The sequence below is a fragment of the Oncorhynchus gorbuscha genome, linkage group LG16, assembly GCF_021184085.1.
Source record: "Oncorhynchus gorbuscha isolate QuinsamMale2020 ecotype Even-year linkage group LG16, OgorEven_v1.0, whole genome shotgun sequence".
Classification (NCBI taxonomy): Eukaryota; Metazoa; Chordata; class Actinopteri; order Salmoniformes; family Salmonidae; genus Oncorhynchus; species Oncorhynchus gorbuscha.
The window spans coordinates 80381460-80405424 of NC_060188.1; the positions used below are offsets into that span (position 1 = coordinate 80381460).

A 23965-nucleotide genomic window follows, 5' to 3' on the forward strand; every position below is an offset into this window, starting at 1 on the left:
AACGAACCGCCCTTGCTGTCTCTGCCTGGCCGGTTCCCCTCTTTCCACTGGGATTCTCTGCCTCTAACCCTATTACAGGGGCTGAGTCACTGGCTTACTGGGGCTCTTTCATACCGTCCCTGGGAGGGGTGCGTCACTTGAGTGGGTTGAGCCACCCCCCCCCCCCTTTGTGTCGTGGCGGAGATCTTTGTGGGCTATACTCAGCCTTGTCTCAGGATGGTAGGTTGGTGGTTGAAGATATCCCTCTAGTGGTGTGGGGGCTGTGCTTTGGCAAAGTGGGTGGGGTTATATCCTTCTTGTTTGGCCCTGTCCGGGGGTGTCCTCGGATGGGGCCACAGTGTCTCCTGACCCCTGCTGTCTCAGCCTCCAGTATTTATGCTGCAGTAGTTTGTGTCGGGGGGCTAGGGTCAGTTTGTTATATCTGGAGTACTTCTCCTGTTCTATTCGGTGTTCTGTGTGAATTTAAGTGTGCTCTCTCTAATTCTCTCTTTCTTTCTCTCTCTCGGAGGACCTGAGCCCTAGGACCATGCCAGGGGACTACCTGCCATGATGACTCCTTGCTGTCCACCTGGCCGTGCTGCTGCTCCAGTTTCAACTGTTCTGGCTTATTATTATTGAACCATGCTGGTCATTTATGAACATTTGAACATCTTGGCCATGTTCTGTTATAATCTCCACCCGGCACAGCCAGAAGAGGACTGGCCACCCCACATAGCCTGGTTCCTCTCTAGGTTTCTTCCTAGGTTGCCTTTCTAGGGAGTTTTTCCTAGCCACTGTGCTTCTACACCTGCTTTGCTTGCTGTTTGGGGTTTTAGGCTGGGTTTCTGTACAGCACTTTGAGATATCAGCTGATGTACGAAGGGCTATACAAATCAATTTGATTTGATTTGATACCCCAAGAGACTTGCAGCTGTAATTGCTGCAAACGGTGGCTCTACGAAGTATTGACTGTTTTTCTTGTCTTATTTCGTGTTTGTTTCACAATAAAAAAATATTTTGCATCTTCAAAGTTTTAGGCATGTTGTGTAAATCAATTGATAAACTAGAGGTCGAATGATTAATCGGAATGGCCGATTAATTAGGGCTGATTTCAAAGTTTGCATTTTTGGACACTGATTGTGGCCGACATTTATTTATTTATTTTACCTTTATTTAGCTCAGTTGGTAGAGCATGGCGCTTGTAACGCCAGGGTAGTGGGTTCGATCCCCGGGACCACCCATACGTAGAATGTATGCACACATGACTGTAAGTCGCTTTGGATAAAAGCGTCTGCTAAATGGCATATATTATTATTATATTATAACTAGGCAAGTCAGTTAAGAGCACAATCTTATTTTCAATGACGGCCTGGGAATGGTGGGTTAACTGTCTTGTTCAGGGGCAGAATGACAGATTTTTACCTTGTCAACTCGGGATTCGATCTTGTAAACTTCTTTTTACTTGTCCAATGCTCTAACCACCTGCCTTACTTTGCACTCCACGAGGAGACTGACTACCTGCAGGCTGACTACCTGTTACGCGAGTGCAGCAAGAAGCCAAGGTAAGTTGCTAGCTAGCATTAAACGTATCTTATAAAAAAACAATCCATCTTAACGTAATCACTAGTTAACTACACATGGTTGAAGAAATTCCTAGTTTATCTAGCGTGTTCTGCGTTGAATATAATCGATGCAGTGCCTGTTAATTTCTCATCGAATCACAGCCTACTTCGCCAAATGGGTGATTAAACATGCGCATGTGCAAAAAAAGCACTGTCGTTGCACCAATGTGTACCCAACCATAAACATCATCTTCCTTCTTAAAAATCAATACACAAGTATATATTTTTAAACCTGCATATTTAGTTAATATTGCCTGCTAACATGAATTTATTTTAACTGTGGAAATTGTGTCACTTCTCTTGCGTTCCATGCAAGCAGTCAGGGTATATGCAGCAGTTTGGGCCACCTGGTTCGTTGCGAACTGTGTGAAGACCATTTATTCCTAACAAATACAGTAATTAATTTGCCAGAATTGTACATAATTATGACATAACATTAAAGGTTGTACAATGTAACAGCAATATTTAGACTTAGGGATGCCACCCGTTAGATAAATGGAATGGTTCTGTATTTAAAATATGGAATGGTTCTGTATTTCACTGAAAGAATAAACGTTTTGTTTTCGAAATGATAGTTTCTGGATTTTACCATATTAATGACCTACGGCTTGTATTTCTGTGTGTCATTATGTTATAATTAAGTCTAGGATTTGATATTTGACTGAGCGGTGGTAGGCAGCAGCACGCTCGTAAGCATTCATTCAAACAGCACTTCCTGCCAGCATTGAGCTGTTTATGACTTCAAGCCTATCAACTCCCAAGATTAGGCTTGTGTAACCGATGTGAAATGGCTAGCTAGTTAGCAGGGTGCGCGCTAATAGCGTTTCAATCGGTGACTTCACTTACTCTGAGACATTGAAGTAGTTCTCCTTGCTCATTGAACACATTTATGAAGATTTTACACTATTGTGGAGAGATGTACTGTTTTTACATACAATAGAAATAAGCGGAATCATTTTTATGTAATTAATTTCATTATTCTTTTGGCCAAATTTCATATACACAAATGTAAATTTACAAACAGAAAACCAAATTTTCGTATCCTACAAAAAGAAATTGAACTGTATTTTAAAACGGTTAAATGCTCTACTAACAAAAAAAGCTGTTAGAATTGTAAGTATATGCATGTCCCTTAAGGTCCTTGTGTAATTGTAATGTGATATTGTACCCCCTAGCTCGATTGTCCATTGTTTGTAATCTATGTATGCTTGTGTTCCGTCATGTGCTTTATGTATTGATTTGTTGTTAATAAAAAATAAAAAAAATAAAAAAAAGTTCTCCTTGCTCTGCAAGGGCCGGCTTTTGTGGAGCGATGGGTAACGATGCTTCGAGGGTGACTGTTGTCGATGTGTTCCTGGTTTGAGTCCAGGTAGGGGCGAGGAGAGGGACGGAAGCTATACTGTTACACTGGCAATACTAAAGTGCCTATAAAAACATCAATAGTCAAAGGTATAGAGAGAAATAGTCCTATAATAGCTACAACCTAAAACTTCTTACCTGGGAATATTGAAGACTCATGTTAAAAGGAACCACCAGCTTTCATATGTTCTCATGTTCTGAGTAAGGAACTTAAACGTTAAATTTTTTACATGGCACACTTTTACTTCCTTCTCCAACACTTTGTTTTTGTATTATTTAAAACAAATTGAACGTTTCATTATTTATTTGAGGCTAAATTGATTTTATTGATGTATTACACTGCTCAAAAAAATAAAAGGAACACTTAAACAACACAATGTAACTCCAAGACAATCACACTTCTGTGAAATCAAACTGTCCACTTAGGAAGCAACACTGATTGACAATAATTTTCACATGCTGTTGTGCAAATGGAATTATAGACAATTAGCAAGACACCCCCAATAAAGGAGTGGTTCTGCAGGTGGTGACCACAGACCACTTCTCAGTTCCTATGCTTCCTGGCTGATGTTTTGGTCACTTTTGAATGCTGGCGGTGCTTTCACTCTAGTGGTAGCATGAGACGGCGTCTACAACCCACACAAGTGGCTCAGGTAGTGCAGCTCATCCAGGATGGAACATCAATGCGAGCTGTGGCAAGACGGTTTGCTGTGTCTGTCAGCATAGTGTCCAGAGCATGGAGGCGCTACCAGGAGACAGGCCAGTACATCAGGAGACGTGAAGGAGGCAGTAGGAGGGCAACAACCCAGCAGCAGGACCGCTACCTCCGCCTTTGTGCAAGGAGGTGCAGGAGGAGCACTGCCAGAGCCCTGCAAAATGACCTCCAGCAGGCCACAAATGTGCATGTGTCTGCTCAAACGGTCAGAAACAGACTCCATGAGGGTGGTATGAGGGCCCGACGTCCACAGGTGGGGGTTGTGCTTACAGCCCAACACCGTGCAGGACATTTGGCATTTGCCAGAGAACACCAAGATTGGCAAATTTGCCACTGGCGCCCTGTGCTCTTCACAGATGAAAGCAGGTTCACACTGAGCACGTGACAGACGTGACAGTCTGGAGACGCCGTGGAGAACGTTCTGCTGCCTGCAACATCCTTCAGCATGACCGGTTTGGCGGTAGGTCAGTCATGGTGCGGGGTGGCATTTCTTTGGGGGGCCACACAGCCCTCCATGTGCTCGCTAGAGGTAGCATGACTGCCATTAGGTACCGAGATGAGATCCTCAGACCCCTTGTGAGACCATATGCTGGTGTGGTTGGCCCTGGGTTCCTCCTAATGCAAGACAATGCTAGACCTCATGTGGCTGGAGTGTGTCAGCAGTTCCTGCAAGAGGAAGGCATTGATGCTATGGACTGGCCCGCCCGTTCCCCAGACCTGAATCCAATTGAGCACATCTGTGACATCATGTCTCGCTCCATCCACCAAAGCCACGTTGCACCACAGACTTTCCAGGAGTTGGCGGATGCTTTAGGCCAGGTCTGGGAGGAGATCCCTCAGGAGACCAGCCGCCACCTCATCAGGAGCATGCCCAGGCGTTGTAGGGAGGTCATACAGGCACGTGGAGGCCACACACACTACTGAGCCTCATTTTGACTTGTTTTAAGGATCAGCCTGTAGTGTGGTTTTCCACTTTAATTTTGAGTGTGACTCCAAATCCAGACCTCCATGGGTTGATAAATTTGATTTCCATTGATAATTTTTGTGTGATTTTGTTGTCAGCACATTCAACTATGTAAAGAAAAAAGTATTTAATAAGAATATTTCATTCATTCAGATCTAGGATGTGTTATTTTAGTGTTTCCTTTATTTTTTTGAGCAGTGTATATTAAGTTAAAATAAGTGTTCATTCAGTATTGTTATAGTTGTCATTATTACAAATAAATAAATACATTTGAAAAAATTTAATTGTCTGATTAATTGGTATCTGCTTTTTTTGGTCCTCTAATAATCGCTATTGGCGTTGAAAAATCATAATCAGTCAACCTCTAATACAAACCCCCCAAAAATCCATTTTAATTCCAGGTTATAAGGCAACAAAATAGGAAAAATGCCAAGGGGGTGAATACTTTCAGAAGCCATTTTGTTAAAAAAAAATACACAAATCCACACCCAGTACAGCAGCAGTAAAACCATGGTGTGTTGTTTGTGTGACCTTATGTCTTAGCAGTGCATTGACCCTCCTGAGCTAAAAAAACAACCCAAAACTAAATGTAACAACTGGAAACTGACCTAAACAAACACTGTATCAACCAGAGGTGAGTTAGGGGGGGGTTTGACGTGGCTCTTGGGTTAGAAGATGCCCTTAAGGCGTCAGCATGCTTCAGTTCGGCTGAGTGTGCTTGCATACTCCCTTAAAAGACCTTTGCTTAAAAAAATGAGAAAAAGCGTCAATAGCAGTTTGTCCATTTTGAGACGCCGTAGTGTTTTTCTCTTCTGGGCTGAGCTGAGCACACTGCACAACCCCTGGTCATGGAGGGGATAACAGGCTGGATCACAGAGCTACTCTTGGCATTAGTGAGTGTGGAAGAAGAGAAGAGGGGCTCAGTGAAGGGAGGTAAAGTCCTTTCTCCCTCTGCTCAGAGGAGTGTTCGGGGAGGAAGAGGATAGAGAGAAGAAAGGATGCAGTGTGACTATTTCTCCTCGTAGTCCTGAGATGGAGACTCCTGCTTGTTCTTCTTACTGCGAGGAGCCTCTTCCTCCGGATCCTGCCAGCCAACAGACGAACATACAAACACAACCATATCTGAGGAAATCAATTTGTCCATTTATTCAATAAAAAATGTGGATGGGATAAAAAGAGATTAAGGAGGCTTTGATTTTTAAGGAGGCCCTCATGCCACTCATATTCTTTGTGGAGGAAGAGTAGAATATAGAGTACCAGACTGGCCAGGGTATATGGTGGAATATAGAGTAGAGTACCAGAGTGGCTTTGCGGCTGTCTGAGGTGTCCTTTTCTCCCGAGGAAGTCGGGCTGCTGTCTCTCTTGTCCCCCTGTCCTCTCTCTGATGGGTTGCTCTTCACTGCACCAAACGCACAATAACACACCATATTAAATACCTATTAAACCAGTCACTGTCAGATCTTCAACTGTTGAATGACTGTCTGTAAATCTGCATTGCTTGCTGTTTGGGGTTTTTGGTTGGGTTTCTGTATAGCACTTTGTGACATCTTCTGGTGTAAGGGCTTTAGAAATACATTTGATTTGTCTATTTGAATATCAATTAGTATTGGTATTTTGGTATGATCCCCATTAGCTGTTGCTACTGATCCCCAAAAGCAGCAGCTACTCTTCCCGGGGTCCACAATGAACATTAAAACATGACATAATAGAGAACATTAATAGACAACAGCTCAAGAACTGAACTACATTTAAAAAGGCCACATGTAGCCTACATATCAATACATACACACAAACTATCTCGGTCAAATAGGTTTGCTGTTCACTTGAGCAATATGGAGATGGAATGGAGTTCCATGCAATAATGGCTCTATATGATATTGTACATTTTTTGAGTTTGTTCTGGATTTGTAGTCTGTAAAAAGACCCCTGGTGGCATGTCTGGTGGGGTAAGTGTGTGTGTCAGAGCTGTGGGTAAGCTATGCAAACAATTTGGGATTTTCAACACATATATTTTTCTTATAAAAATAAGTGATGCTGTCAGTCTCTCCTCAACTCTTAGTCATGCATAGTATTTACATCAGCCCTCTGATTACAATGAAGAGCAAGACGTGCCACTCTGTTCTGGGCCAGCTGAAGCTGCAGCTTAACTAGGTCTTTCCTTGCAACACTCGACCACGCAACTGGACAATAATCAAGATAAGATAAAACTAGAGCCTGCAGGACTTGCTTTTGGAGTGTGGTGTCAAAAAAAGGAGAGCATCTCTTTATTACAGACAGACCTCTCCCCATCTTTACAACCATTAAATCTATATGTTTTGACCATGACAGTTTACAATCTAAGGTAAGGCCAAGAAATTTAGTCTCCTCAGCTTGTTCAACAGCCACACCATTCATTACCAGATTCCGAGGTCTAGAACGTAGGGAATGATTTGTACCAAATACAATGCTCTTAGTTTTAGATGTTCAGGACTGGCCACCAATTCCAAAACAGACTGTAACTCTTTCTTAAGAGTTTCAGTGACTTCATTAGCTGTGGTTGCTGATGTGTATATGGTTTAATCAACCGCATACGTGGACACACATGCTTTGTTCAATGCCAGTGGCAGGTCATTGGTAAAAATAGAAAAGAGTAGAGGGCCCAGAGAGCTGCCCTGCGGTACACCACAATTTGCATGTTTGACGTTATAGAAGCTTCCATTATTTTTGTTATATTAGATAGATATCTCTGAATCCACGATATGGCAGAGGTTGAAAAGCCATAACACATGCGTTTTTTCAACAACAAGTTATGGTCAATAATATCAAAGGCTGCATTGACATCTAACAGTACAGCTCCCACAAACGTATTATTATCAATTTCTTTCAAACAATCATCAGTCATTTGTGTCAGTGCAGTGCATATTGAGTGCCCTTCTCTATAAGCATGGTGAAAGTCTGTTGTTAAATTGTTTACAGAGAAATAGCATTGTATTTGGTCAAACACAATTTCTTTCCAAAGGTTTGCTATGAGCTGGCAGCAAGCTTATGCTTCTGCTGTTAGAACCAGTAAAGACCGCTACCAAAGGCCCAGATAAATCATGCATTATTTCTGTAACAAGACCTACTGTTGAGTATTCATGTTTACACTTATTTGCTACTTGTAAACAACTCAAGTCAAGGACAACTGTAACGGATTAATGCTCCTGTGTGGTGATATGGAGTAATTACTTGTGCTCAGATAAAAAGGCATGTCTGGGAGAGAGTAATAAATATAGGCATACTTGAAAGAGAGGGATAGAGAGAGAGAGGGGGGTGGAGAAAGAGAGAGCTATAGAGAGATAGAGGGGGTAGAGAGAGAAAAAGAGAGGGGGAGAGGGAGAAAAAGAGTGATGGGGTAGAGAGAGAGACAAAAAGAGAGAGAGAGAGGGAGAAAGAGAAAAAGAATGAAAGAGAGTACCAGGCTGAGAGAGGTCTCTTGTTAGCAGGGGTGCAGATGGAGGGTTGGCAGTTGAAGCCTCGAGGGTCTGGTCACAGCTGCACTCCCTCTCTCTCTCAGCGGGATAGAAAAGATAACCCTTTCTCCTTCTCTCTCTCTCCCACAGTCTCCCAGCGTGATGAGCCTCTGAGTACAGCCTTGTGACCTCAGGCCTAATGACTGGAGCTCTCCAGCTAACCAAGCAGGAATTGAAGAAACACTAAACCCTACCACAGGGTTCACGCATCCAGTTCAATTAAAAGTGTATGGATGGGCCACTATAGGAGGGGATTTCAGGCTGGGAATTTGAGTGTGATTCCCCATGTTGGTGGTAGTGGTAGTGTGTCTCACCCCTCTTGCAGTCAGGGCTCTGGTCGCTATTGGCCTCACTGTTGTCGCCATGGGATACGGTGGTGGGTTCGGGGGCTGGGCTAGTGCTGGTTTTCCGTTTCCTGACAGGGGAGGATTCAGCGATAGAACTCTGGTTACTGTTGTCGTCTGAGAAAAAGAAAGGGAGAGGGAAGAAGACAGAAGGTGTTTACATGTGTTTAACCTTTAACTCCATTATGGGTCCACAGGCATACACACTGACCCACACACTGGACGTTAAGCGTCCTACGGAGTTCAAAGCTGCGGAGCCGTGTTATTTACTTTGAGATATGGCGGCCACTAGATAACAGCCAATTAAATATGTAATAATGGACCGTTTGTCAGAGTTTCGCAGCTATGGACTCTGAATTGAGCTTTACCCACCATTCATGTCCATCATCCCAGGAGAAGAGCTGTTCTCTGGTGTGGTCAATTCTGACCCATACTTCTCATCCTTCCCCTTCTTCTTCTGCAAGACAACAGACAGGGGCAGAAATACTGTTTACATACAACACAATGACGTGACATGAGTTTGAGATGCTGAGAGAATTCTATAAAAGAACTAGACACTGGACTTGAATGAGTCTGTGGTGTGTGTGGTGGGCTGTGGTGTGTGTGGTGGGCTGTGGTGTGTGTGGTGGGCTGCGGTGTGGTGGTGTGTGTGGTGGTGGTGTGTGTGGTGGTGTGTGTGGTGGGCTGTGGTGTGGGCTGTGGTGTGGTGGTGTGTGTGGTGGGCTGTGGTGTGGTGGTGTAGGTGGGCTGTGGTGTGGTGGGCTGTGTATTATGTACTTCATCTGCTGTTTTGGGCTCAGTCACTGGAACCCACTTGAAGATCCTCAGGGATGTGTCTCCAACTGTCACCCATTTCTTCTCCCTGGTAGAGAGACGCACACGCACACAATTATTTAAATGGTTCAATTAGATTCGCATTCAATGTTCCTTTAGTGATAACAGCTCTCCCAGGGCATCCCACAAAACACAATACAGACTAAGTTCAGTCGGAAATAAACAACAACATGGAGACAGTCCCAGACTTTTGTTAGAGAATAACATAGTTCCTATCACTCCTGGTTTAAGCCCGAGTAGCACAGCAGTCTAAGGCACTTCATCTCAGTGCTAGAGGCGTCACTACAGACCCCGGTTCGATTCCAGGCTGTATCACAACCGGTCGAGATTGGGAGTCCCATAGGGCGGCGCACAATTGGCCCAACGTTGTCCGGGTTTGTCCCGGAGTAGGCAATCATTGTAAATATGAATTTGTTAACTGACTTGCTTAGTTAAATAAAAGGTTAAAAAAATAGGACTTTTTGCATTATAATAATAAAATAGTATTACATTTTTGCAATAGCAAACGTGATCCAATAAAAATGTGGGCCTATTACAATTGAAAATCAAAATAGTTTTGATTCAAGGGGTACAAGTAAACATATCCATATGAAAACAAACTGAAGTAAGCTATTAGATTTAGTTTACATTCTTTCCATCTCGAAAGTTTCCTAACTGTAATTTGCAAATGACCTTAAAAAATGTCCTATCTTTTCAATTATTTTGCAGAATTACTCTATTTCATGGAGACATGGGTGCAGAATCTCCATTTTAATTAATAAAACGAATCAAACGAATCCACCGGTGAAAATAAATGTTGCCTTGAGATAAAGTTCATAAACATAATTTTGAAATAAAATGTAAAAAATTCCAGTGTTATTTCTAAGATTTTAAAAACAATGATTTCTATTTGTAAAACCCTGAGACTGACTGCTTGTTCAGAAATCCAGTAGTCCTACGCCCTCCCTCTCCCAGACCCCACCGCGCAATCTCTGTTCGACCTAAAGGGCGACCCAAGGCGCTTAATTTAAAACTCCAGACGGTCTAAAAACTACTCCGGCTCTAGAGCGCACTTGTCATAGTCCTGAAGTGTGTTAATGAATGATTTGCGTCGAGCCAGTGTTCTGTCGGCTCTCTCCCTCTGCCACTACAGCAGCTAGGAGAAAGGAATGGCTTCATGTGACTGCAACGAAATGTCTTCTGGGTTTAACCCACATTAAACCTTGGTGGGAAATTCTCTAGAATAATAGGGATCTCGGTTTGTAGGCTACTCGATATACGTAGCCACGCACACCACGAGTGCGCCCTGCGCACATGAGTAGAGATACTGTCCTAAATCCCATATTTCAATCGCATGCTCATTCGTTCTATTTCCCTCTCAAAACAGGCAAGGCTTTATCTCATGTTTGGTAACGAATGGTGTTTTTCCCCTCTGTCTTACCATTTCCGTACTTTCTCAATCGCGGCCATAACCCGCTTGAAGTCATCTTTCGCCCTGCTTCGAGTCTCGGCTCGTACGGACCTGCCCGACATTGCCGCGTTTGGAAGGATTGGAAATATTTTAAAGCTCGCTGGCAGTTCTGACACAATGCAAACACACCGTACAGAGCGCACAGAGGAGCCAGCGCGCTTGCGCCAAGTGGAGAGGAGCGAGTAGGGCCCGCTGCAGAGATGCGCCTTGTTTCCCCGCAGTAATACAGACAGCAGAACAAAGCCACACAAACTCAACTATGGAAAACTTTGCCTGAAGAGTCTGAAATAATATTATAGGTAAAACAAAGGGTAATTATTTTTTTGCACGATAGTACTCGTGGCAAAAGTGACTATTTATATTATTACGCAGGACTCTTCGCGACAGCAGCCTTCATCATCTGCGTCCATTAAACAGCCCTACATTTACGTTTATATTAGGCTACTTCTAAACAAAATAAAATGTGTTTCTCTTATGCTTACAATTATGTTTTGAATCTTGCTTGAACAGTTGCTAAGATTAGATTTGTTTGTGGTCTTTAATAAATAACTTTTGGATGCAGCAGTTGTACGCTAGAATGCTAATGCTCATTGATATAGGCTGTAGCAAACGCTAGCTAAAGTTTTTTTTTATTATTATACGGAAACGTATTCAAACCCCTTGACTATTTCCATACATTGTTACATTACAGCCTTATTCTAAAATGGATAAAACAATGTATCAATCTACACAGATACCCCATAATGACAGCAAAAACAGTTGTTTTGACATTTGTGTAAGTTTATTTTTAATTTTTAATAACCTTAATTACATAAGTATTAAGACCCTTTGCTATGAGAATTAAAATTGAGGTCAGGTGCATCCTGTTTCCATTGATCATCCTTGATGTTTCTACAACTTGATTGTTGTCCACCTGTGGTAAATTCAATTGATTGGACATGATTTGGAAAGGCACACACACACCTGTCTATATAAGGCCCTACAGTTGACGGTGCATGTCAGAGCAAAAACCAAGCCATGGGGTTGAAGGAATTGTCTGTAGAGCTCCAAGATAGGATTGTGTCGAGGCACAGATCTGGGGAAGGGTACCCAAAACGTTCTGTAGCATTAAAGGTCCAAGAAAACAGTGGTCTCCATCATTCTTAAATGGAAGAAGTTTGGAACCACCGACACTCTTCCTAGAGCTGGCCGCCCGGCCAAACTGAGCAATCAGGGGAGAAGGGCATATGTCAGGGAAGTGACCAAGAACCCAATGCTCACTCTGATAGAGCTCCAGAGTTCCTCTTTGGAGATGGGAGAACCTTCCAGAAAGACAACCATCTCTGCAACACTCCACCAATCAGGCCTTTATGGTAGAGTGGCCAGCCGAATGCCACTCCTCGGTAAAAGGCACATGACAAGCCCACTTGGAGTTTGCCAAAAGGCATATAAAGGATTCTCAGACCATGAGAAACATGATTCTCTGGTCTTATGAAACCAAGATTGAACTCTTTGGCCTAAATGCTAAGCGTCACGTCTGGAGGAAAGCTGGCACCATCCCTACGGTGAAGCATGGTGGTGTCAGCATCATGCTGTGGGTACATTTTTCAGCGGCAGGGACTTGGAGACTAGTCAGGATAGAAGGAAAGATGGACGGAGCAAAGTACAGAGAGATCCTAGATGAAAACCTGCTCCAGAGCGCTCAGGACCTCAGACTGGGCCAATGGTTCACCTTCCAACAGGACAACAACCCTAAGCACACAGACACCAAGACGATGCAGGAGTGGCTTTGGGACAAGTCTCTAAATGTCCTTGAGTGGCCTAGCCAAAGCCCAGACTTGAACTTGATTGAACATCTCTGGAAAGACCTGAAAATAGCTGTGCAGTGACACTCCAACCTGATAGAGCTTGAGAGGATTTGGGGAGAAGAATGAGAGAAACTCCCCAAATACAGGTGTGCCAAGATTGTAGCGTCATACCAAAGAAGACTTGAGGCTGTAATCATTGCCAAAGGTGCTTCAACAAAGTACTGAGTAAAGGGTCTGAATGCTCATGTAAATGTGATATTTCAGTTTATTTTTAATAAATTAGAAAAACAATGTGTGTAGATTGATGATGGAAAAATCTATTTAATCAATTTTAGATTTAGATTATTATAGTATAAAGTTTGTGTGGTTCGTTTCGAGAGCCTGCCTCAGCAATAGAACACCAAGTAGGTCTCTGTAACGCCCGGGGTGTAGTGGAGGAAGAAGTCAGGCGCAGGAAGCAGAGAGTTCAGGGTGAAGTGGAGGAAGAAGTCAGGCGCAGGAAGCAGAGAGTTCAGGGTGAAGTGGAGGAAGAAGTCAGGCGCAGGAAGCAGAGAGTTCAGGGTGTAGTGGAGGAAGAAGTCAGGCGCAGGAAGCAGAGAGTTCAGGGTGTAGTGGAGGAAGAAGTCAGGCGCAGGAAGCAGAGAGTTCAGGGTGTAGTGGAGGAAGAAGTCAGGCGCAGGAAGCAGAGAGTTCAGGGTGTAGTGGAGGAAGAAGTCAGGCGCAGGAAGCAGAGAGTTCAGGGTGTAGTGGAGGAAGAAGTCAGGCGCAGGATGCAGAGAGTTCAGGGTGTAGTGGAGGAAGAAGTCAGGCGCAGGATGCAGAGAGTTCAGGGTGTAGTGGAGGAAGAAGTCAGGCGCAGGATGCAGAGAGTTCAGGGTGTAGTGGAGGAAGAAGTCAGGCGCAGGATGCAGAGAGTTCAGGGTGAAGTGGAGGAAGAAGTCAGGCGCAGGAAGCAGAGAGTTCAGGGTGTAGTGGAGGAAGAAGTCAGGCGCAGGAAGCAGAGAGTTCAGGGTGTAGTGGAGGAAGAAGTCAGGCGCAGGAAGCAGAGAGTTCAGGGTGGCGCTACATTTAATGCACCACAACGGTAAAATGACGCCAACTCAAACAAATGCCTCAAACACAGGGAACTTAAACAGTCCAGCAAAATACAAACACACGGACAACCGTGACCTACAGCCGTGTACACACGTACACTGAAATAATCCCACACAACCAGCAGGCGGGCCGGCTGGTAAATAAAGCCCAACCAATTAGCCTAAACTAAACACAGGTGCAACTAATAAACAGAAAAGGGATCAGTGGCAGCTAGTAGGCCAGTGACGACAACCGCCGGCGCCACCCCCCCCCCTCCTGACAGTACCCCCACCCCCTGACGTGCGCCTCGAGGGCGACCCGGAGGGCGAGGCGCAGGGCGATCCGGCTGGAGGCGATGGAACTCCCTCGACAGTGACAGGTCCAAGATGTCCCCCACCGGTACCCAGCACCTCTCCTCCGGACCGTACCCCTCCCAGGCCACGAGGTACTGCAGGCCCCTCACCCAGCATCCCGAGTCCAGAATGGCCCGTATTGTGTATGCCGGGGACCCCTCGATGTCCAGACAGGGCGGAGGGACCTCCGGAACCTCACCGTCCTGCAGTGGACCAGCTACCACCGGCCTGAGGAGAGACACATGAAACAAGGGGTTAATGCGATAATAGGAAGAGAGTTGTAATCTATAACACACCTCGTTTATCCTCCTCTAGACTTTGAAGGGCCCCACACACTGCGGCCCCAGCTTCCGGCAAGGCAAGCGGAGGGGTAGGTTTCGGGTCGAGAGCCAGGCCCTGTCCCCCGGTACTAACACGGGGGCCTCACTGCGGTGGAGGTCAGCACTCCTCTTCTGCCGTCCACTGGCTTGTTTGAGGGATTCCTGGACGGCCCCCCAGGTCTCCTTGGAGCGCTGCACCCACTCCTCCACCGCAGGAGACTTGGTCTGACTTGGATGCCAAGGTGCCAGGACTGGCTGGTAGCCCAACACACACTGAAACGGTGATAGGTTCGTCGAGGAGTGATGGAGTGAGTTTTGGGCCAACTCCGCCCATGGGACGTACCTGGATCACTCCCTGGACCGGTCCCGGCAATACGACCGCAGAAACCTACCCACCTCCTGGTTCACTCTCTCCACCTGCCCATTACTCTCGGGTGATAACTGGAGGTCAGGCTGACCGAGACCCCCAGACGCTCCATGAACACCCTCCATATCCGGGACGTGAACTGGGGACCCCGATCAGAGACAATGTCCTCCGGCACCCTGTAGTGCCGGAAGACGTGGGTAAATAACCCCTCCTCAGTCTGTAGGGCTGTAGGGAGACCGATCCACAACCACAAAAACCGTAGTGTTCCCCTGAGACGGGGGAAGATCGGTCAGGAAATCCACTTATAAGTGAGACCATGGCCGTTGTGGAACGAGGAGGGGTTGTATCTTCCCTCTAGGAAGGTGCCTAGGAGCCTTACTCTGGGCGCACACCGAACAGGAAGAGACATAAACCTTACCGTCCCTAGCCAAGGCGTCTAGGAGCAACAATGGCTCAGCCACAAAGTTGTAGACCACACCAGCTCACAGAATTGGACGGCCGAGTGTGGAAGCGCGTAACGTGTAAAAATCGTCTGTCCTCGGTTGCAACACTCACTACCGAAATCCAAACTGCCTCTGGAAGCTACGTCAGCTCAAGAACCATTCGCTAGCTTCATGAAATGGGTTTCCATGGCCGAGCAGCCGCACAAAAGCCTAAGATCACCATGCGCAATGTCAAGCGTCGGCTGAGGTGGTGTAAAGCTCAGCGCCATAAGACTCTGGAGCAGTGAAAACGCATTCTCTGGCGTGATGAATCACACTTCACCATCTGGCAGTCTGACAGACGAATCTTGTTTTTTTAATTTTAATTTTACCTTTATTTAACTAGGCAAGTCAGTTAAGAACAAATTCTTATTTTCAATGATGGCCTAGGAACAGTGGGTTAACTGCCTTGTTCAGGGGTGGAATGACAGATTTGTACCTTGTCAGCTCGGGGATTTGAACTTGCTGGTACAAATCTGTACTGCAAGGTACAAATCTGGTACAAATCTGCAAGGTACAAATCTGTCGTTCTGCCCCTGAACAAGGCAGTTAACCCACTGTTCCTAGGCCGTCATTGAAAATAAGAATTTGTTGGAGGGCGTTCATGGAGTCCAACACTCTAACCACTAGGCTACGCTGCCGCCCCGGTTTGGAGGATGTGAGAAGAACTCTACGTGCACCAATGCATAGTGCCAACTGTAAAGATTGGTGGGAGGAGGAATAATGGTTTGGGGCTGTTTTTTGTTCCAGTGAAAGGAATTCTTAACGCTACAGTATACAATGACATTCTAGACAATTCTGTGCTTTCAACTTTGTGGCAACAGTTTGGGGAAGGCCCTTTCTTGTTTCAGCATGACTATGCCCCCACGTACAAAGCGAAGTCCATACAGAAATGCGTTGTTGAGGTCAGTGTGGAAGAACTTGACTGGCCTGAACAGAGCCCTGACCTCAACCCCATCGAACATCTTTGGGATGAATTGTAACGCCTAAACGGCCAACATCAGTCCCCACCCTCACTAATGCTCTTGTAGCTGAATGGAAGCAAGTCCCCGCAGCAATGTTCCATCTAGTGGAGAGCCTTTCCAGAAGAATAGAGGCTGTTGTAGCAGCAAATGGATTTGTTCCCCACATTAATGCCCATGATTTGTTAATGCCCACATAGTTTGTAGCCAATTTGGATTTTATTGAATTTATTTATTTCACTGCATTTACACAGATAATTGAGGTTGTGGTGGTAGCTGCAGAGAGGTGTTTGGGTGTGCGAGACTTGACATCAGAAGAGTTACAGGGTGTGTTAAGTGGTGGTGTCCCATCCTTTCAGGCTGTTGGCCTGAAGTAGGAGTAAATATATTTAAATAGTAGAGTGGTGGGTTTTATTAGAGTGTAGGGTTAGATTGTAAGGTATTTGTTGATCATTTATTATTATTATATATATATTTTTAAGCAACCTATAAGGGAGTTATACTCCAGTCTAGTAGGTGCCGGTAATGCAACGTGTGTTGGATGCCAACTGCCGTTAAACCTAATCGAAGAAGGAGAAGAAGAAGCTTTCAAATAGTTACGTCATCAGATTGCGACATGATGACAGATTACTGAAATTGTCAGAAATACGTCTAGAAAAAAATGATTTCGCATGGGTTTACTCTCTGGTTTAACTGACCTCTATTTCTGATACGTGTGTTTTTAACGTTAGACTGCATTTTTGCCATCCTGCGAAGAAATAAGAAACCAACTTTCGGCCTCGTAGCTACTTCCAGTTGCTCCCACTGACTAATCTTTGACTAAACTTCGAGAATATAGCTAGCTAGCTACCGATAGTTAGATTTCAGATGCAACAGCCCTCGAAAATGAACGAAGAAGGTAGGTGTGCGTGTGCGCGCGCGCGCGCGTGTGTGTGTGTGTGTGTGTGTGTGTGTGTGTGTGTGTGTGTGTGTGTGTGTGTGAGAGAGAAATGAACCAACTGAACAGACAAACATGGCTGTTGTCTTCATTAGTAGAGTACTACTGAGTAGGCTAGTCATTAGTGTGACCCAGGACTGCTCTCACTCACTCTTGTCAGAGTTGGTGGAGTACTTCAGGACCCAGATGAGGACAGACCCTGACATGGCCTCTGCTGTAGCAGCCATCCGCACTCTGCTGGAGTTCCTCAGACGAGACAAAGGTCTGACCACTCTCTTCTTTCTGCCTATTAGTCATACTAATGTCAAAATCATACCAAGTTTGGTATTTCATACTTTTATGACTGTTTCCCTGAATTGTTATGGAAGCTCGCATGATCCCCGAAATTCGATCTCTGGATACAATCTGTTCCCTGCTCCCCTGCTCAGGTGAGACAATCCTGGGTCTGAGGGAGAGCCTGAAGTGGGCCACAGACTGTCTGACGGAGGTGGACTCCTCTGTAGCCGTGTCCTCTGGAGGGGAGCTGTTCCTTCGCTTCATCAGCCTCACATCACTGGAGCACCAGGTTAGGGCCATACACAGCCATAGACCACTGCACATACACCCAGGTATTTTTGCCATGAAATATAAACCAAGTTTTAAATACTCTCCATTCTATCCCTTCTAATTTTGTCATTCTATTAGAAATACACCACAAATAAACTTCAGCTTATTGGCACTAGTTTATTTTATGAACAGAAAAAAATGTGTAGGCATGCCCCTATACACCTCACCTCAGAAGAGGTCAGAGTTCTCTGAAGGCCTCACCTCCCCCTCCATGTTTGTCTCAGGACCTGTCGCGCTGTAAGAAGGTGATGGAGGAGAGAGGAGAGCTGTTCCTGGAGAAGATCTCCCTCTCCAGAACCAAGGTGTCCAAACTCTGCCACACCTTCATCAAAGACGGGGCGGTGAGTGAGTCATGGCGGCAGACATTTTAGGTCAAATTCAGTTTGGCAAACCTAACCAAAAATTCCCCAAAATATAAAATTCCAAGAATGTTATAAGAAATATGTATTTTTGAAGAACAAATCTCTTTCATTCTCCCTTAGAAAATTCTGACCCATTCCTCCTCCAGAGTAGTATTGAGGGTGCTGGAGAAAGCTGCAGCCGAGAAGAAACGCTTCACAGTCTACGTCACAGAGTCCCAGCCAGATACAGCCGGGTGAGACAACACCATTTCCAAAGCAAACAAGTTTATGGGGGAACTGAACACGTAAGACACACACACACACACACAGTTCGTGTGACATGTTGTCTGTCTTCTCCAGGAAACAGATGGCTGATGCGCTGAGGAGACTCAATGTTCCTGTGACAGTGGTCCTGGATGCTGCTGTGGGGTAAATACTGACTGTACCAAACACTACCATGGATTACCTTTCTTAATAAAGATTAAAGATACATATTCCTTTCTATATCTTTCCACCTACAGTTATGTCCTGGAGAAGGTGGACCTGGTTATTGTAGGAGCAGAAGGAGTCGTTGAGAGTGGAGGCATCATCAACAAGGTGTGTTCTGGGAACAATGAACTCATAATAATAAAGTCAAACATGTATTGTAGTATGTAGCAGTGTGCAAGTAACAGTGTTGGTTGATATGTCTGTACAGATTGGAACCTATCAGATGGCAGTGTGTTCCAAAGCCCACAACAAGCCCTTCTACGTGGTAGCGGAGAGCTTCAAGTTTGTCCGTCTCTACCCTCTTAACCAGCAGGACGTCCCAGACAGATTTAAGGTGAGAGTTAACCATTCAGGACCTGCCAGCGATATATACAGGGCCTTCAGAAAGTATTTGCACCCCTTGACTTTTTCCTATTTTGTTGTTACAGCCTGAATTTGAATTTGATTGTTTTGTTTTTAGTCACTGGCCTACACACAATACCCCATAATGTCAAAATGGAATTATGTTGTCACATTTTTTTACAAATTGATAAAAAATGTAAAGCTGAGTCAAAGGATTCAACCCATTTTGTTATGGCAAGCCTAAATAAGTTCAGGAGTAAAAATGTGCTTAACAAGTCACATAGTAAGTTGCATGGACTCACTGTGTGCAATATAATACAATTATTTTTGATGACTACCTCATCTCTGTACTTCACACATACAATTATCTGTAATGTCCCTCAGTCAAGCAGTGAATTTCAGACACAGATTCAACCACATGTCCAGGGAGATTTTCCAATGCCTTGTGAAGAAGGGTACCTATTGGTACAGTGGCAAGGGAAAAGTATGTGAACCTTTTGGAAATACCTGGATTTGTGCATGAATTGGTCATAAAATGTAAGGAGACAAACAGTCTGCTTAAACTAATAACACACAATGATACATTTTCATGTCTTTATTGAACACACTGTGTAAACATTTACAGTGCAGGGTTGGGAAAGTATGTGAACCTTTGGATTTAATAACTGGTTGACCATCCTTTGGCAGCAATAACATTAACTAAGCGTTTTCTGTAGTTGTGGATCAGACCTGCACAACGGTCAGGAGGAATTTTGGACCATTTCTCTTTAAAAAACCTTTTCAGTTCAGCAATATTCTTGGGACATCTGGTGTGAACTGCTCTCTTGAGGCCATGCCTCAGCATCTCAGTTGGGTTGAGGTCAGGATTCTGACTGGGCCACTCCAGAAGGGGAATTTTCTTCTGTTGAAGCCATTCTGCTGTTGATTTACTTCTGTGTTTTGGGTCTTTGTCCTGTTGCATCACCCAACTTCTGTTGAGCTTCAACAGAAAGCCTAACATTCTCCTGCAAAATGTCTTGATAAACTTGGGAATTTGTTTTTCTGTCTGATAGTAAGCTGTCCAGGCCCTGAGGCAGCAAAGCATCCCCGAACCATGATGCTCCCCCCACCATACTTTACAGTTGGTATGAGGTTTTGATGTTGGTGTGCTGTGCCTTTTTTTCCACCACACAGTGTTCCTTCCAAATGACTCAACTGTTGTTGTCGGCTGTCCACAGAATCTTTTGCCAGTAGCACTGTGGAACATCCAGGTGCACTTTTGCAAACTTCAGATGTGCAGAAATGTTTTTTTTTAGACAGCAGTGGCTTCTTCCGTGTTTTACATATCGTGGACTCGTCAAGAGATGTTAGCATGTTCCAGAGATTTCTGTAAGTCTTTAGCTGACATTCTAGGATCCTTCTTAACCTCATTGAGCATTCTGCACTGTGCTCTTGCAGTCATCTTTGGCCCTCGCTACATATTCGTCGCCAGACCCACTGGCTCCAGGTCATCTACAAGTCTATGCTAGGTAAAGATCCGCCTTATCTCAGTTCACTGGTCACGATAACAACACCCACCCGTAGCACACGTTCCAGCAGGTATATCTCACTGATCATCCCCAAAGCCAACACCTCATTTGGCCGCCTTCCAGTTCTCTGCTGCCAGTGACTGGAACGAATTGCATAAATCGCTGAAGTTGGAGACTTATTTCCCTCACCAACTTTAAACATCAACTATCTGAGCAGCTAACCGATCACTGCAGCTGTACATAGTCCATCTGTAAATAGGCCACCCAATCTACCTACCTCATCCCCATACTGATTTATTTGATTTACTTTTCTGCTCTTTTGCACACCAGTATCTCTACTTGCACATCATCTGCTCATTTATCACTCCAGTGTTAATCTGCTTAATTGTAATTATTTGCTCCTATGGCCTATTTATTACCTTACCTCCTCATGCCTTTTGCACACACTGTATATAGACTTTATTTTTTCTACTGTGTCATTGACTTGTTTGTGTTATTGGCTTGTTTATTGTTTACTCCATGTGTAACTCTGTTTTTATTTTATTTTTTATTTAACCTTAATTTAACCAGGTAGGCTAGTTGAGAACAAGTTCTCATTTGCAACTGCGACCTGGCCAAGATAAAGCATAGCAGTGTGAACAGACAACACAGAGTTACATATGGAGTAAACAATTAACAAGTCAATAACACAGTATTTAAAAAAGAGTCTATATACATTGTGTGCAAAAGGCATGAGGAGGTAGGCGAATAATTACAATTTTGCAGATTAACACTGGAGTGATAAATGATCAGATGGTCATGTGCAGGAAGATATACTGGTGTGAAAAAGAGCAGAAAAGTAAATAAAATAAAAACAGTATGGGGATGAGGTAGGTAAAATTAGGTGGGCTATTTACCGATAGACTATGTACAGCTGCAGCGATCGGTTAGCTGCTCAGATAGCAGATGTTTGAAGTTGGTGAGGGAGATAAGTCTCCAACTTCAGCGATTTTTGCAATAAGTTCCAGTCACAGGCAGTAGAGAACTGGAACGAAAGGCGGCCAAATGAGGTGTTGGCTTTAGGGATGATCAGTGAGATGCGCGTGCTACGGGTGGGTGTTGCCATCGTGACCAGTGAACTGAGATAAGGCAGAGCTTTACCTAGCATGGACTTGTAGATGACCTGGAGCCAGTGGGTCTGGCGACGAATATGTAGCGAGGACCAGCCGACTAGAGCATACAGGTCTCAGTGGTGGGTGGTATAAGGTGCTTTAGTAACAAAACGGATGGCACTGTGATAAACTGCATCCAGTTTGCTGAGTAGAGTATTGGAAGCTAATTTTGTAGATGACATCGCCGAAGTCGAGGATCGGTAGGATAGTCAGTTTTACTAGGGTAAGTTTGGCGGCATGAGTGAAGGAGGCTTTGTTGCGGAATAGAAAGCCGACTCTAGATTTGATTTTAGATTGGAGATGTTTGATATGAGTCTGGAAGGAGAGTTTACAGTCTAAGCCAGACACCTAGGTACTTATAGATGTCCACATATTCTAGGTCGGAACCATCCAGGGTGGTGATGCTAGTCGGGCATGCGGGTGCAGGCAGCGAACAGTTGAAAAGCATGCATTTGGTTTTACTAGCGTTTAAGAGCAGTCGGAGGCCACGGAAGGAGTGTTGTATGGCATTGAAGCTCGTTTGGAGGTTAGATAGCACAGTGTCCCAGGACGGGCCGGAAGTATACAGAATGGTGTCGTCTGCGTAGAGGTGGATCAGGGAATCGCCCGCAGCAAGAGCAACATCATTGATATATACAGAGAAAAGAGTCGGCCCAAGAATTGAACCCTGTGGCACCCCCATAGACTGCCAGAGGACCGGACAGCATGCCCTCCGATTTGACACACTGAACTCTGTCTGCAAAGTAGTTGGTGAACCAGGCATGGCAGTCATTAGAAAAACCGAGGCTACTGAGTCTGCCGATAAGAATATGGTGATTGACCGAGTCGAAAGCCTTGGCCAGGTCGATGAAGGTTGCTGCACAGTACTGTCTTTTGTTGATAGCGGTTGTTGTCTGTGTCACACTGCTTTGCTTTATCTTGGCCAGGTCGCAGTTGTAAATGAGAACTTGTTCTCAACTGGCCTACCTGGTTAAATAAAACAAATAACAAATATTTGCAGGACGGCCACTCCTAGGGAGAGTAGCAACAGTGCTTTCTTTAGCCAAGGGGTTCACATACTTTTCCCAACCTACACTGTGAATGTTTAAATTATGTATTCAATACAGACAAGAAAAATATAATAATTGGTGTTATTAGTTTAAGCAGACTTTGTCTATCGTTGTGACATAGATGAAGATTCAGATCAAATTTGATGACCAATTTATGCAACAAGGCACTAAAGTAATCCTGCAAAACATATGGCAAAGCAATTCACTTTTTGTCCTGAATATAAAATGGTTTGTTTGGGGCAAATCCAATACAACACATTACTGAGTACCATTCTCTATATTTTTAAGTATAGTGTTGCAGTTCTGGGTATGCTTGTAATCGTTAAGGATTTCAGCCTTTTTCAGGCAAAAACATTTACCGACTGGAGCTAAGCACACGCAAAATCCTAGAGGAAAACCTGGTTGTCTGCTTTCCACCAGATACAGGGAGATGAATTCCCCTTCCTGCATGACAATAACCTAAAAAAAACAAAGCTAAATCTAGACTGGAGTTGCTTACCAAAAAGACAGTGAATGTTCCTGAGTGGCTGAGTTAGTTTGGACTTAAATCTACTTGAGAATCTATGGCAAGACCTGAAAATGGTTGTCTAGCAATGATCAACAACCAATTTGACAGAGCTTGAATAATTTAGAAAATAATGGGCAAATGTTGCACAATGCAGGTGTGGAATGCTTAGAATTACCCAGACAGACTCACAGCTGGCTGTAATCAGGGGAGTGAATACTTATATAAATTTAATTTAATACATTTGCAAACATTTATATGTGTGTGTAGGTTGGTGAGGGATTATTATTAATTTAATCCATTTTGAATTTAGGCTAACAAAAAAATGTGAAGGGGAATGAATACGTTCTGAAGTACTCACTGTATGTTGTGCCATGGGCTGATTGGAGATATACACATGCAATTCAAAATTATGTGCACATCTCCCATTGACATTCGTGTGTAATTTATGACTATTATGCCGATTTGGCTCCATCTCAGTTCAGATAGATGCGCCATGTCTTTCCATTTTCTCTCTAGTCCTCTTCAGTACTGTTTAACCCATCTCTCTCCTCTCTGTGCAGTACATTTTCTCTCTAGTCCTCTTCAGCACTGTTTAACCCATCTCTCCTCTCTGCAGTACATTTTCTCTCTAGTCCTCTTCAGTACTGTTTAACCCATCTCTCTCCTCTCTGCAGTACATTTTCTCTCTAGTCCTCTTCGGTACTGTTTAACCCATCTCTCCTCTCTGTGCAGTACAAAGCCGACACCCTGAGGACTGTTTCTGACCTGTCAGATGAACACCCCATGATCGACTACACCCCTCCCTCCCTCATCACGCTCCTCTTCACAGACCTGGGGGTCCTCACCCCCTCTGCCGTCAGCGATGAACTTATCAAACTTTATTTATAACAGTGCCTTAAAACAAAACACCTCAATAAAAAACTCAAAAGGG

General features: G+C 44.4%; 2 protein-coding genes across 3 annotated transcripts; one reads left to right on the top strand and one right to left on the bottom strand.

Moving 5' to 3' along the window:
* Window positions 1-5606: 5606 nt before the first annotated feature.
* On the bottom strand, window positions 5607-11146 carry LOC124000748 (B-cell CLL/lymphoma 7 protein family member A-like). Of its 2 annotated transcripts, XM_046307328.1 has the most exons (6): window positions 10729-11144; window positions 9252-9336; window positions 8847-8931; window positions 8445-8591; window positions 5938-6038; window positions 5607-5723 (listed from the first exon to the last, which is right to left on the bottom strand). In XM_046307328.1, the coding sequence occupies exons 1-6, from the start codon at window positions 10818-10820 to the stop codon at window positions 5649-5651; spliced, it is 585 nt and encodes a 194-aa protein (XP_046163284.1). In that variant the 5' UTR covers window positions 10821-11144; the 3' UTR covers window positions 5607-5648. The 2 variants fall into 2 exon arrangements, with proteins under 2 accessions (XP_046163284.1, XP_046163283.1); XM_046307327.1 differs by lacking the exon at window positions 5607-5723 and having other exon boundaries at window positions 5748-6038; window positions 10729-11146.
* Window positions 11147-16682: 5536 nt separating this feature from the next.
* Window positions 16683-23965, top strand: LOC124000231 (translation initiation factor eIF-2B subunit alpha-like). The gene is made up of 9 exons (XM_046306452.1): window positions 16683-17001; window positions 17201-17302; window positions 17469-17605; window positions 17871-17987; window positions 18129-18241; window positions 18348-18416; window positions 18509-18584; window positions 18685-18810; window positions 23767-23965. Exons 1-9 carry the CDS (start codon window positions 16971-16973, stop codon window positions 23920-23922), a joined length of 927 nt encoding a protein of 308 aa, XP_046162408.1. The 5' UTR covers window positions 16683-16970; the 3' UTR covers window positions 23923-23965.

What these genes read in the sequence shown, in the direction of transcription:
- LOC124000748 (XM_046307327.1), bottom strand. Translation starts at nt 10,820, where the DNA reads ATGTCGGGCAGGTCCGTACGAGCCGAGACTCGAAGCAGGGCGAAAGAT. An exon ending in ATTGAGAAAGTACGGAAATG is followed by an intron (nt 9,337 to 10,728) that starts GTAAGACAGAGG and finishes TCTCTCTACCAG; the next exon opens with GGAGAAGAAATGGGTGACAG. An exon ending in TGGGATGATGGACATGAATG is followed by an intron (nt 8,592 to 8,846) that starts GTGGGTAAAGCT and finishes TCTTTTTCTCAG; the next exon opens with ACGACAACAGTAACCAGAGT.
- LOC124000231 (XM_046306452.1), top strand. Translation starts at nt 16,971, where the DNA reads ATGCAACAGCCCTCGAAAATGAACGAAGAAG. An exon ending in CCTTCATCAAAGACGGGGCG is followed by an intron (nt 17,988 to 18,128) that starts GTGAGTGAGTCA and finishes ATTCTCCCTTAG; the next exon opens with AAAATTCTGACCCATTCCTC. An exon ending in TCCCAGCCAGATACAGCCGG is followed by an intron (nt 18,242 to 18,347) that starts GTGAGACAACAC and finishes TGTCTTCTCCAG; the next exon opens with GAAACAGATGGCTGATGCGC.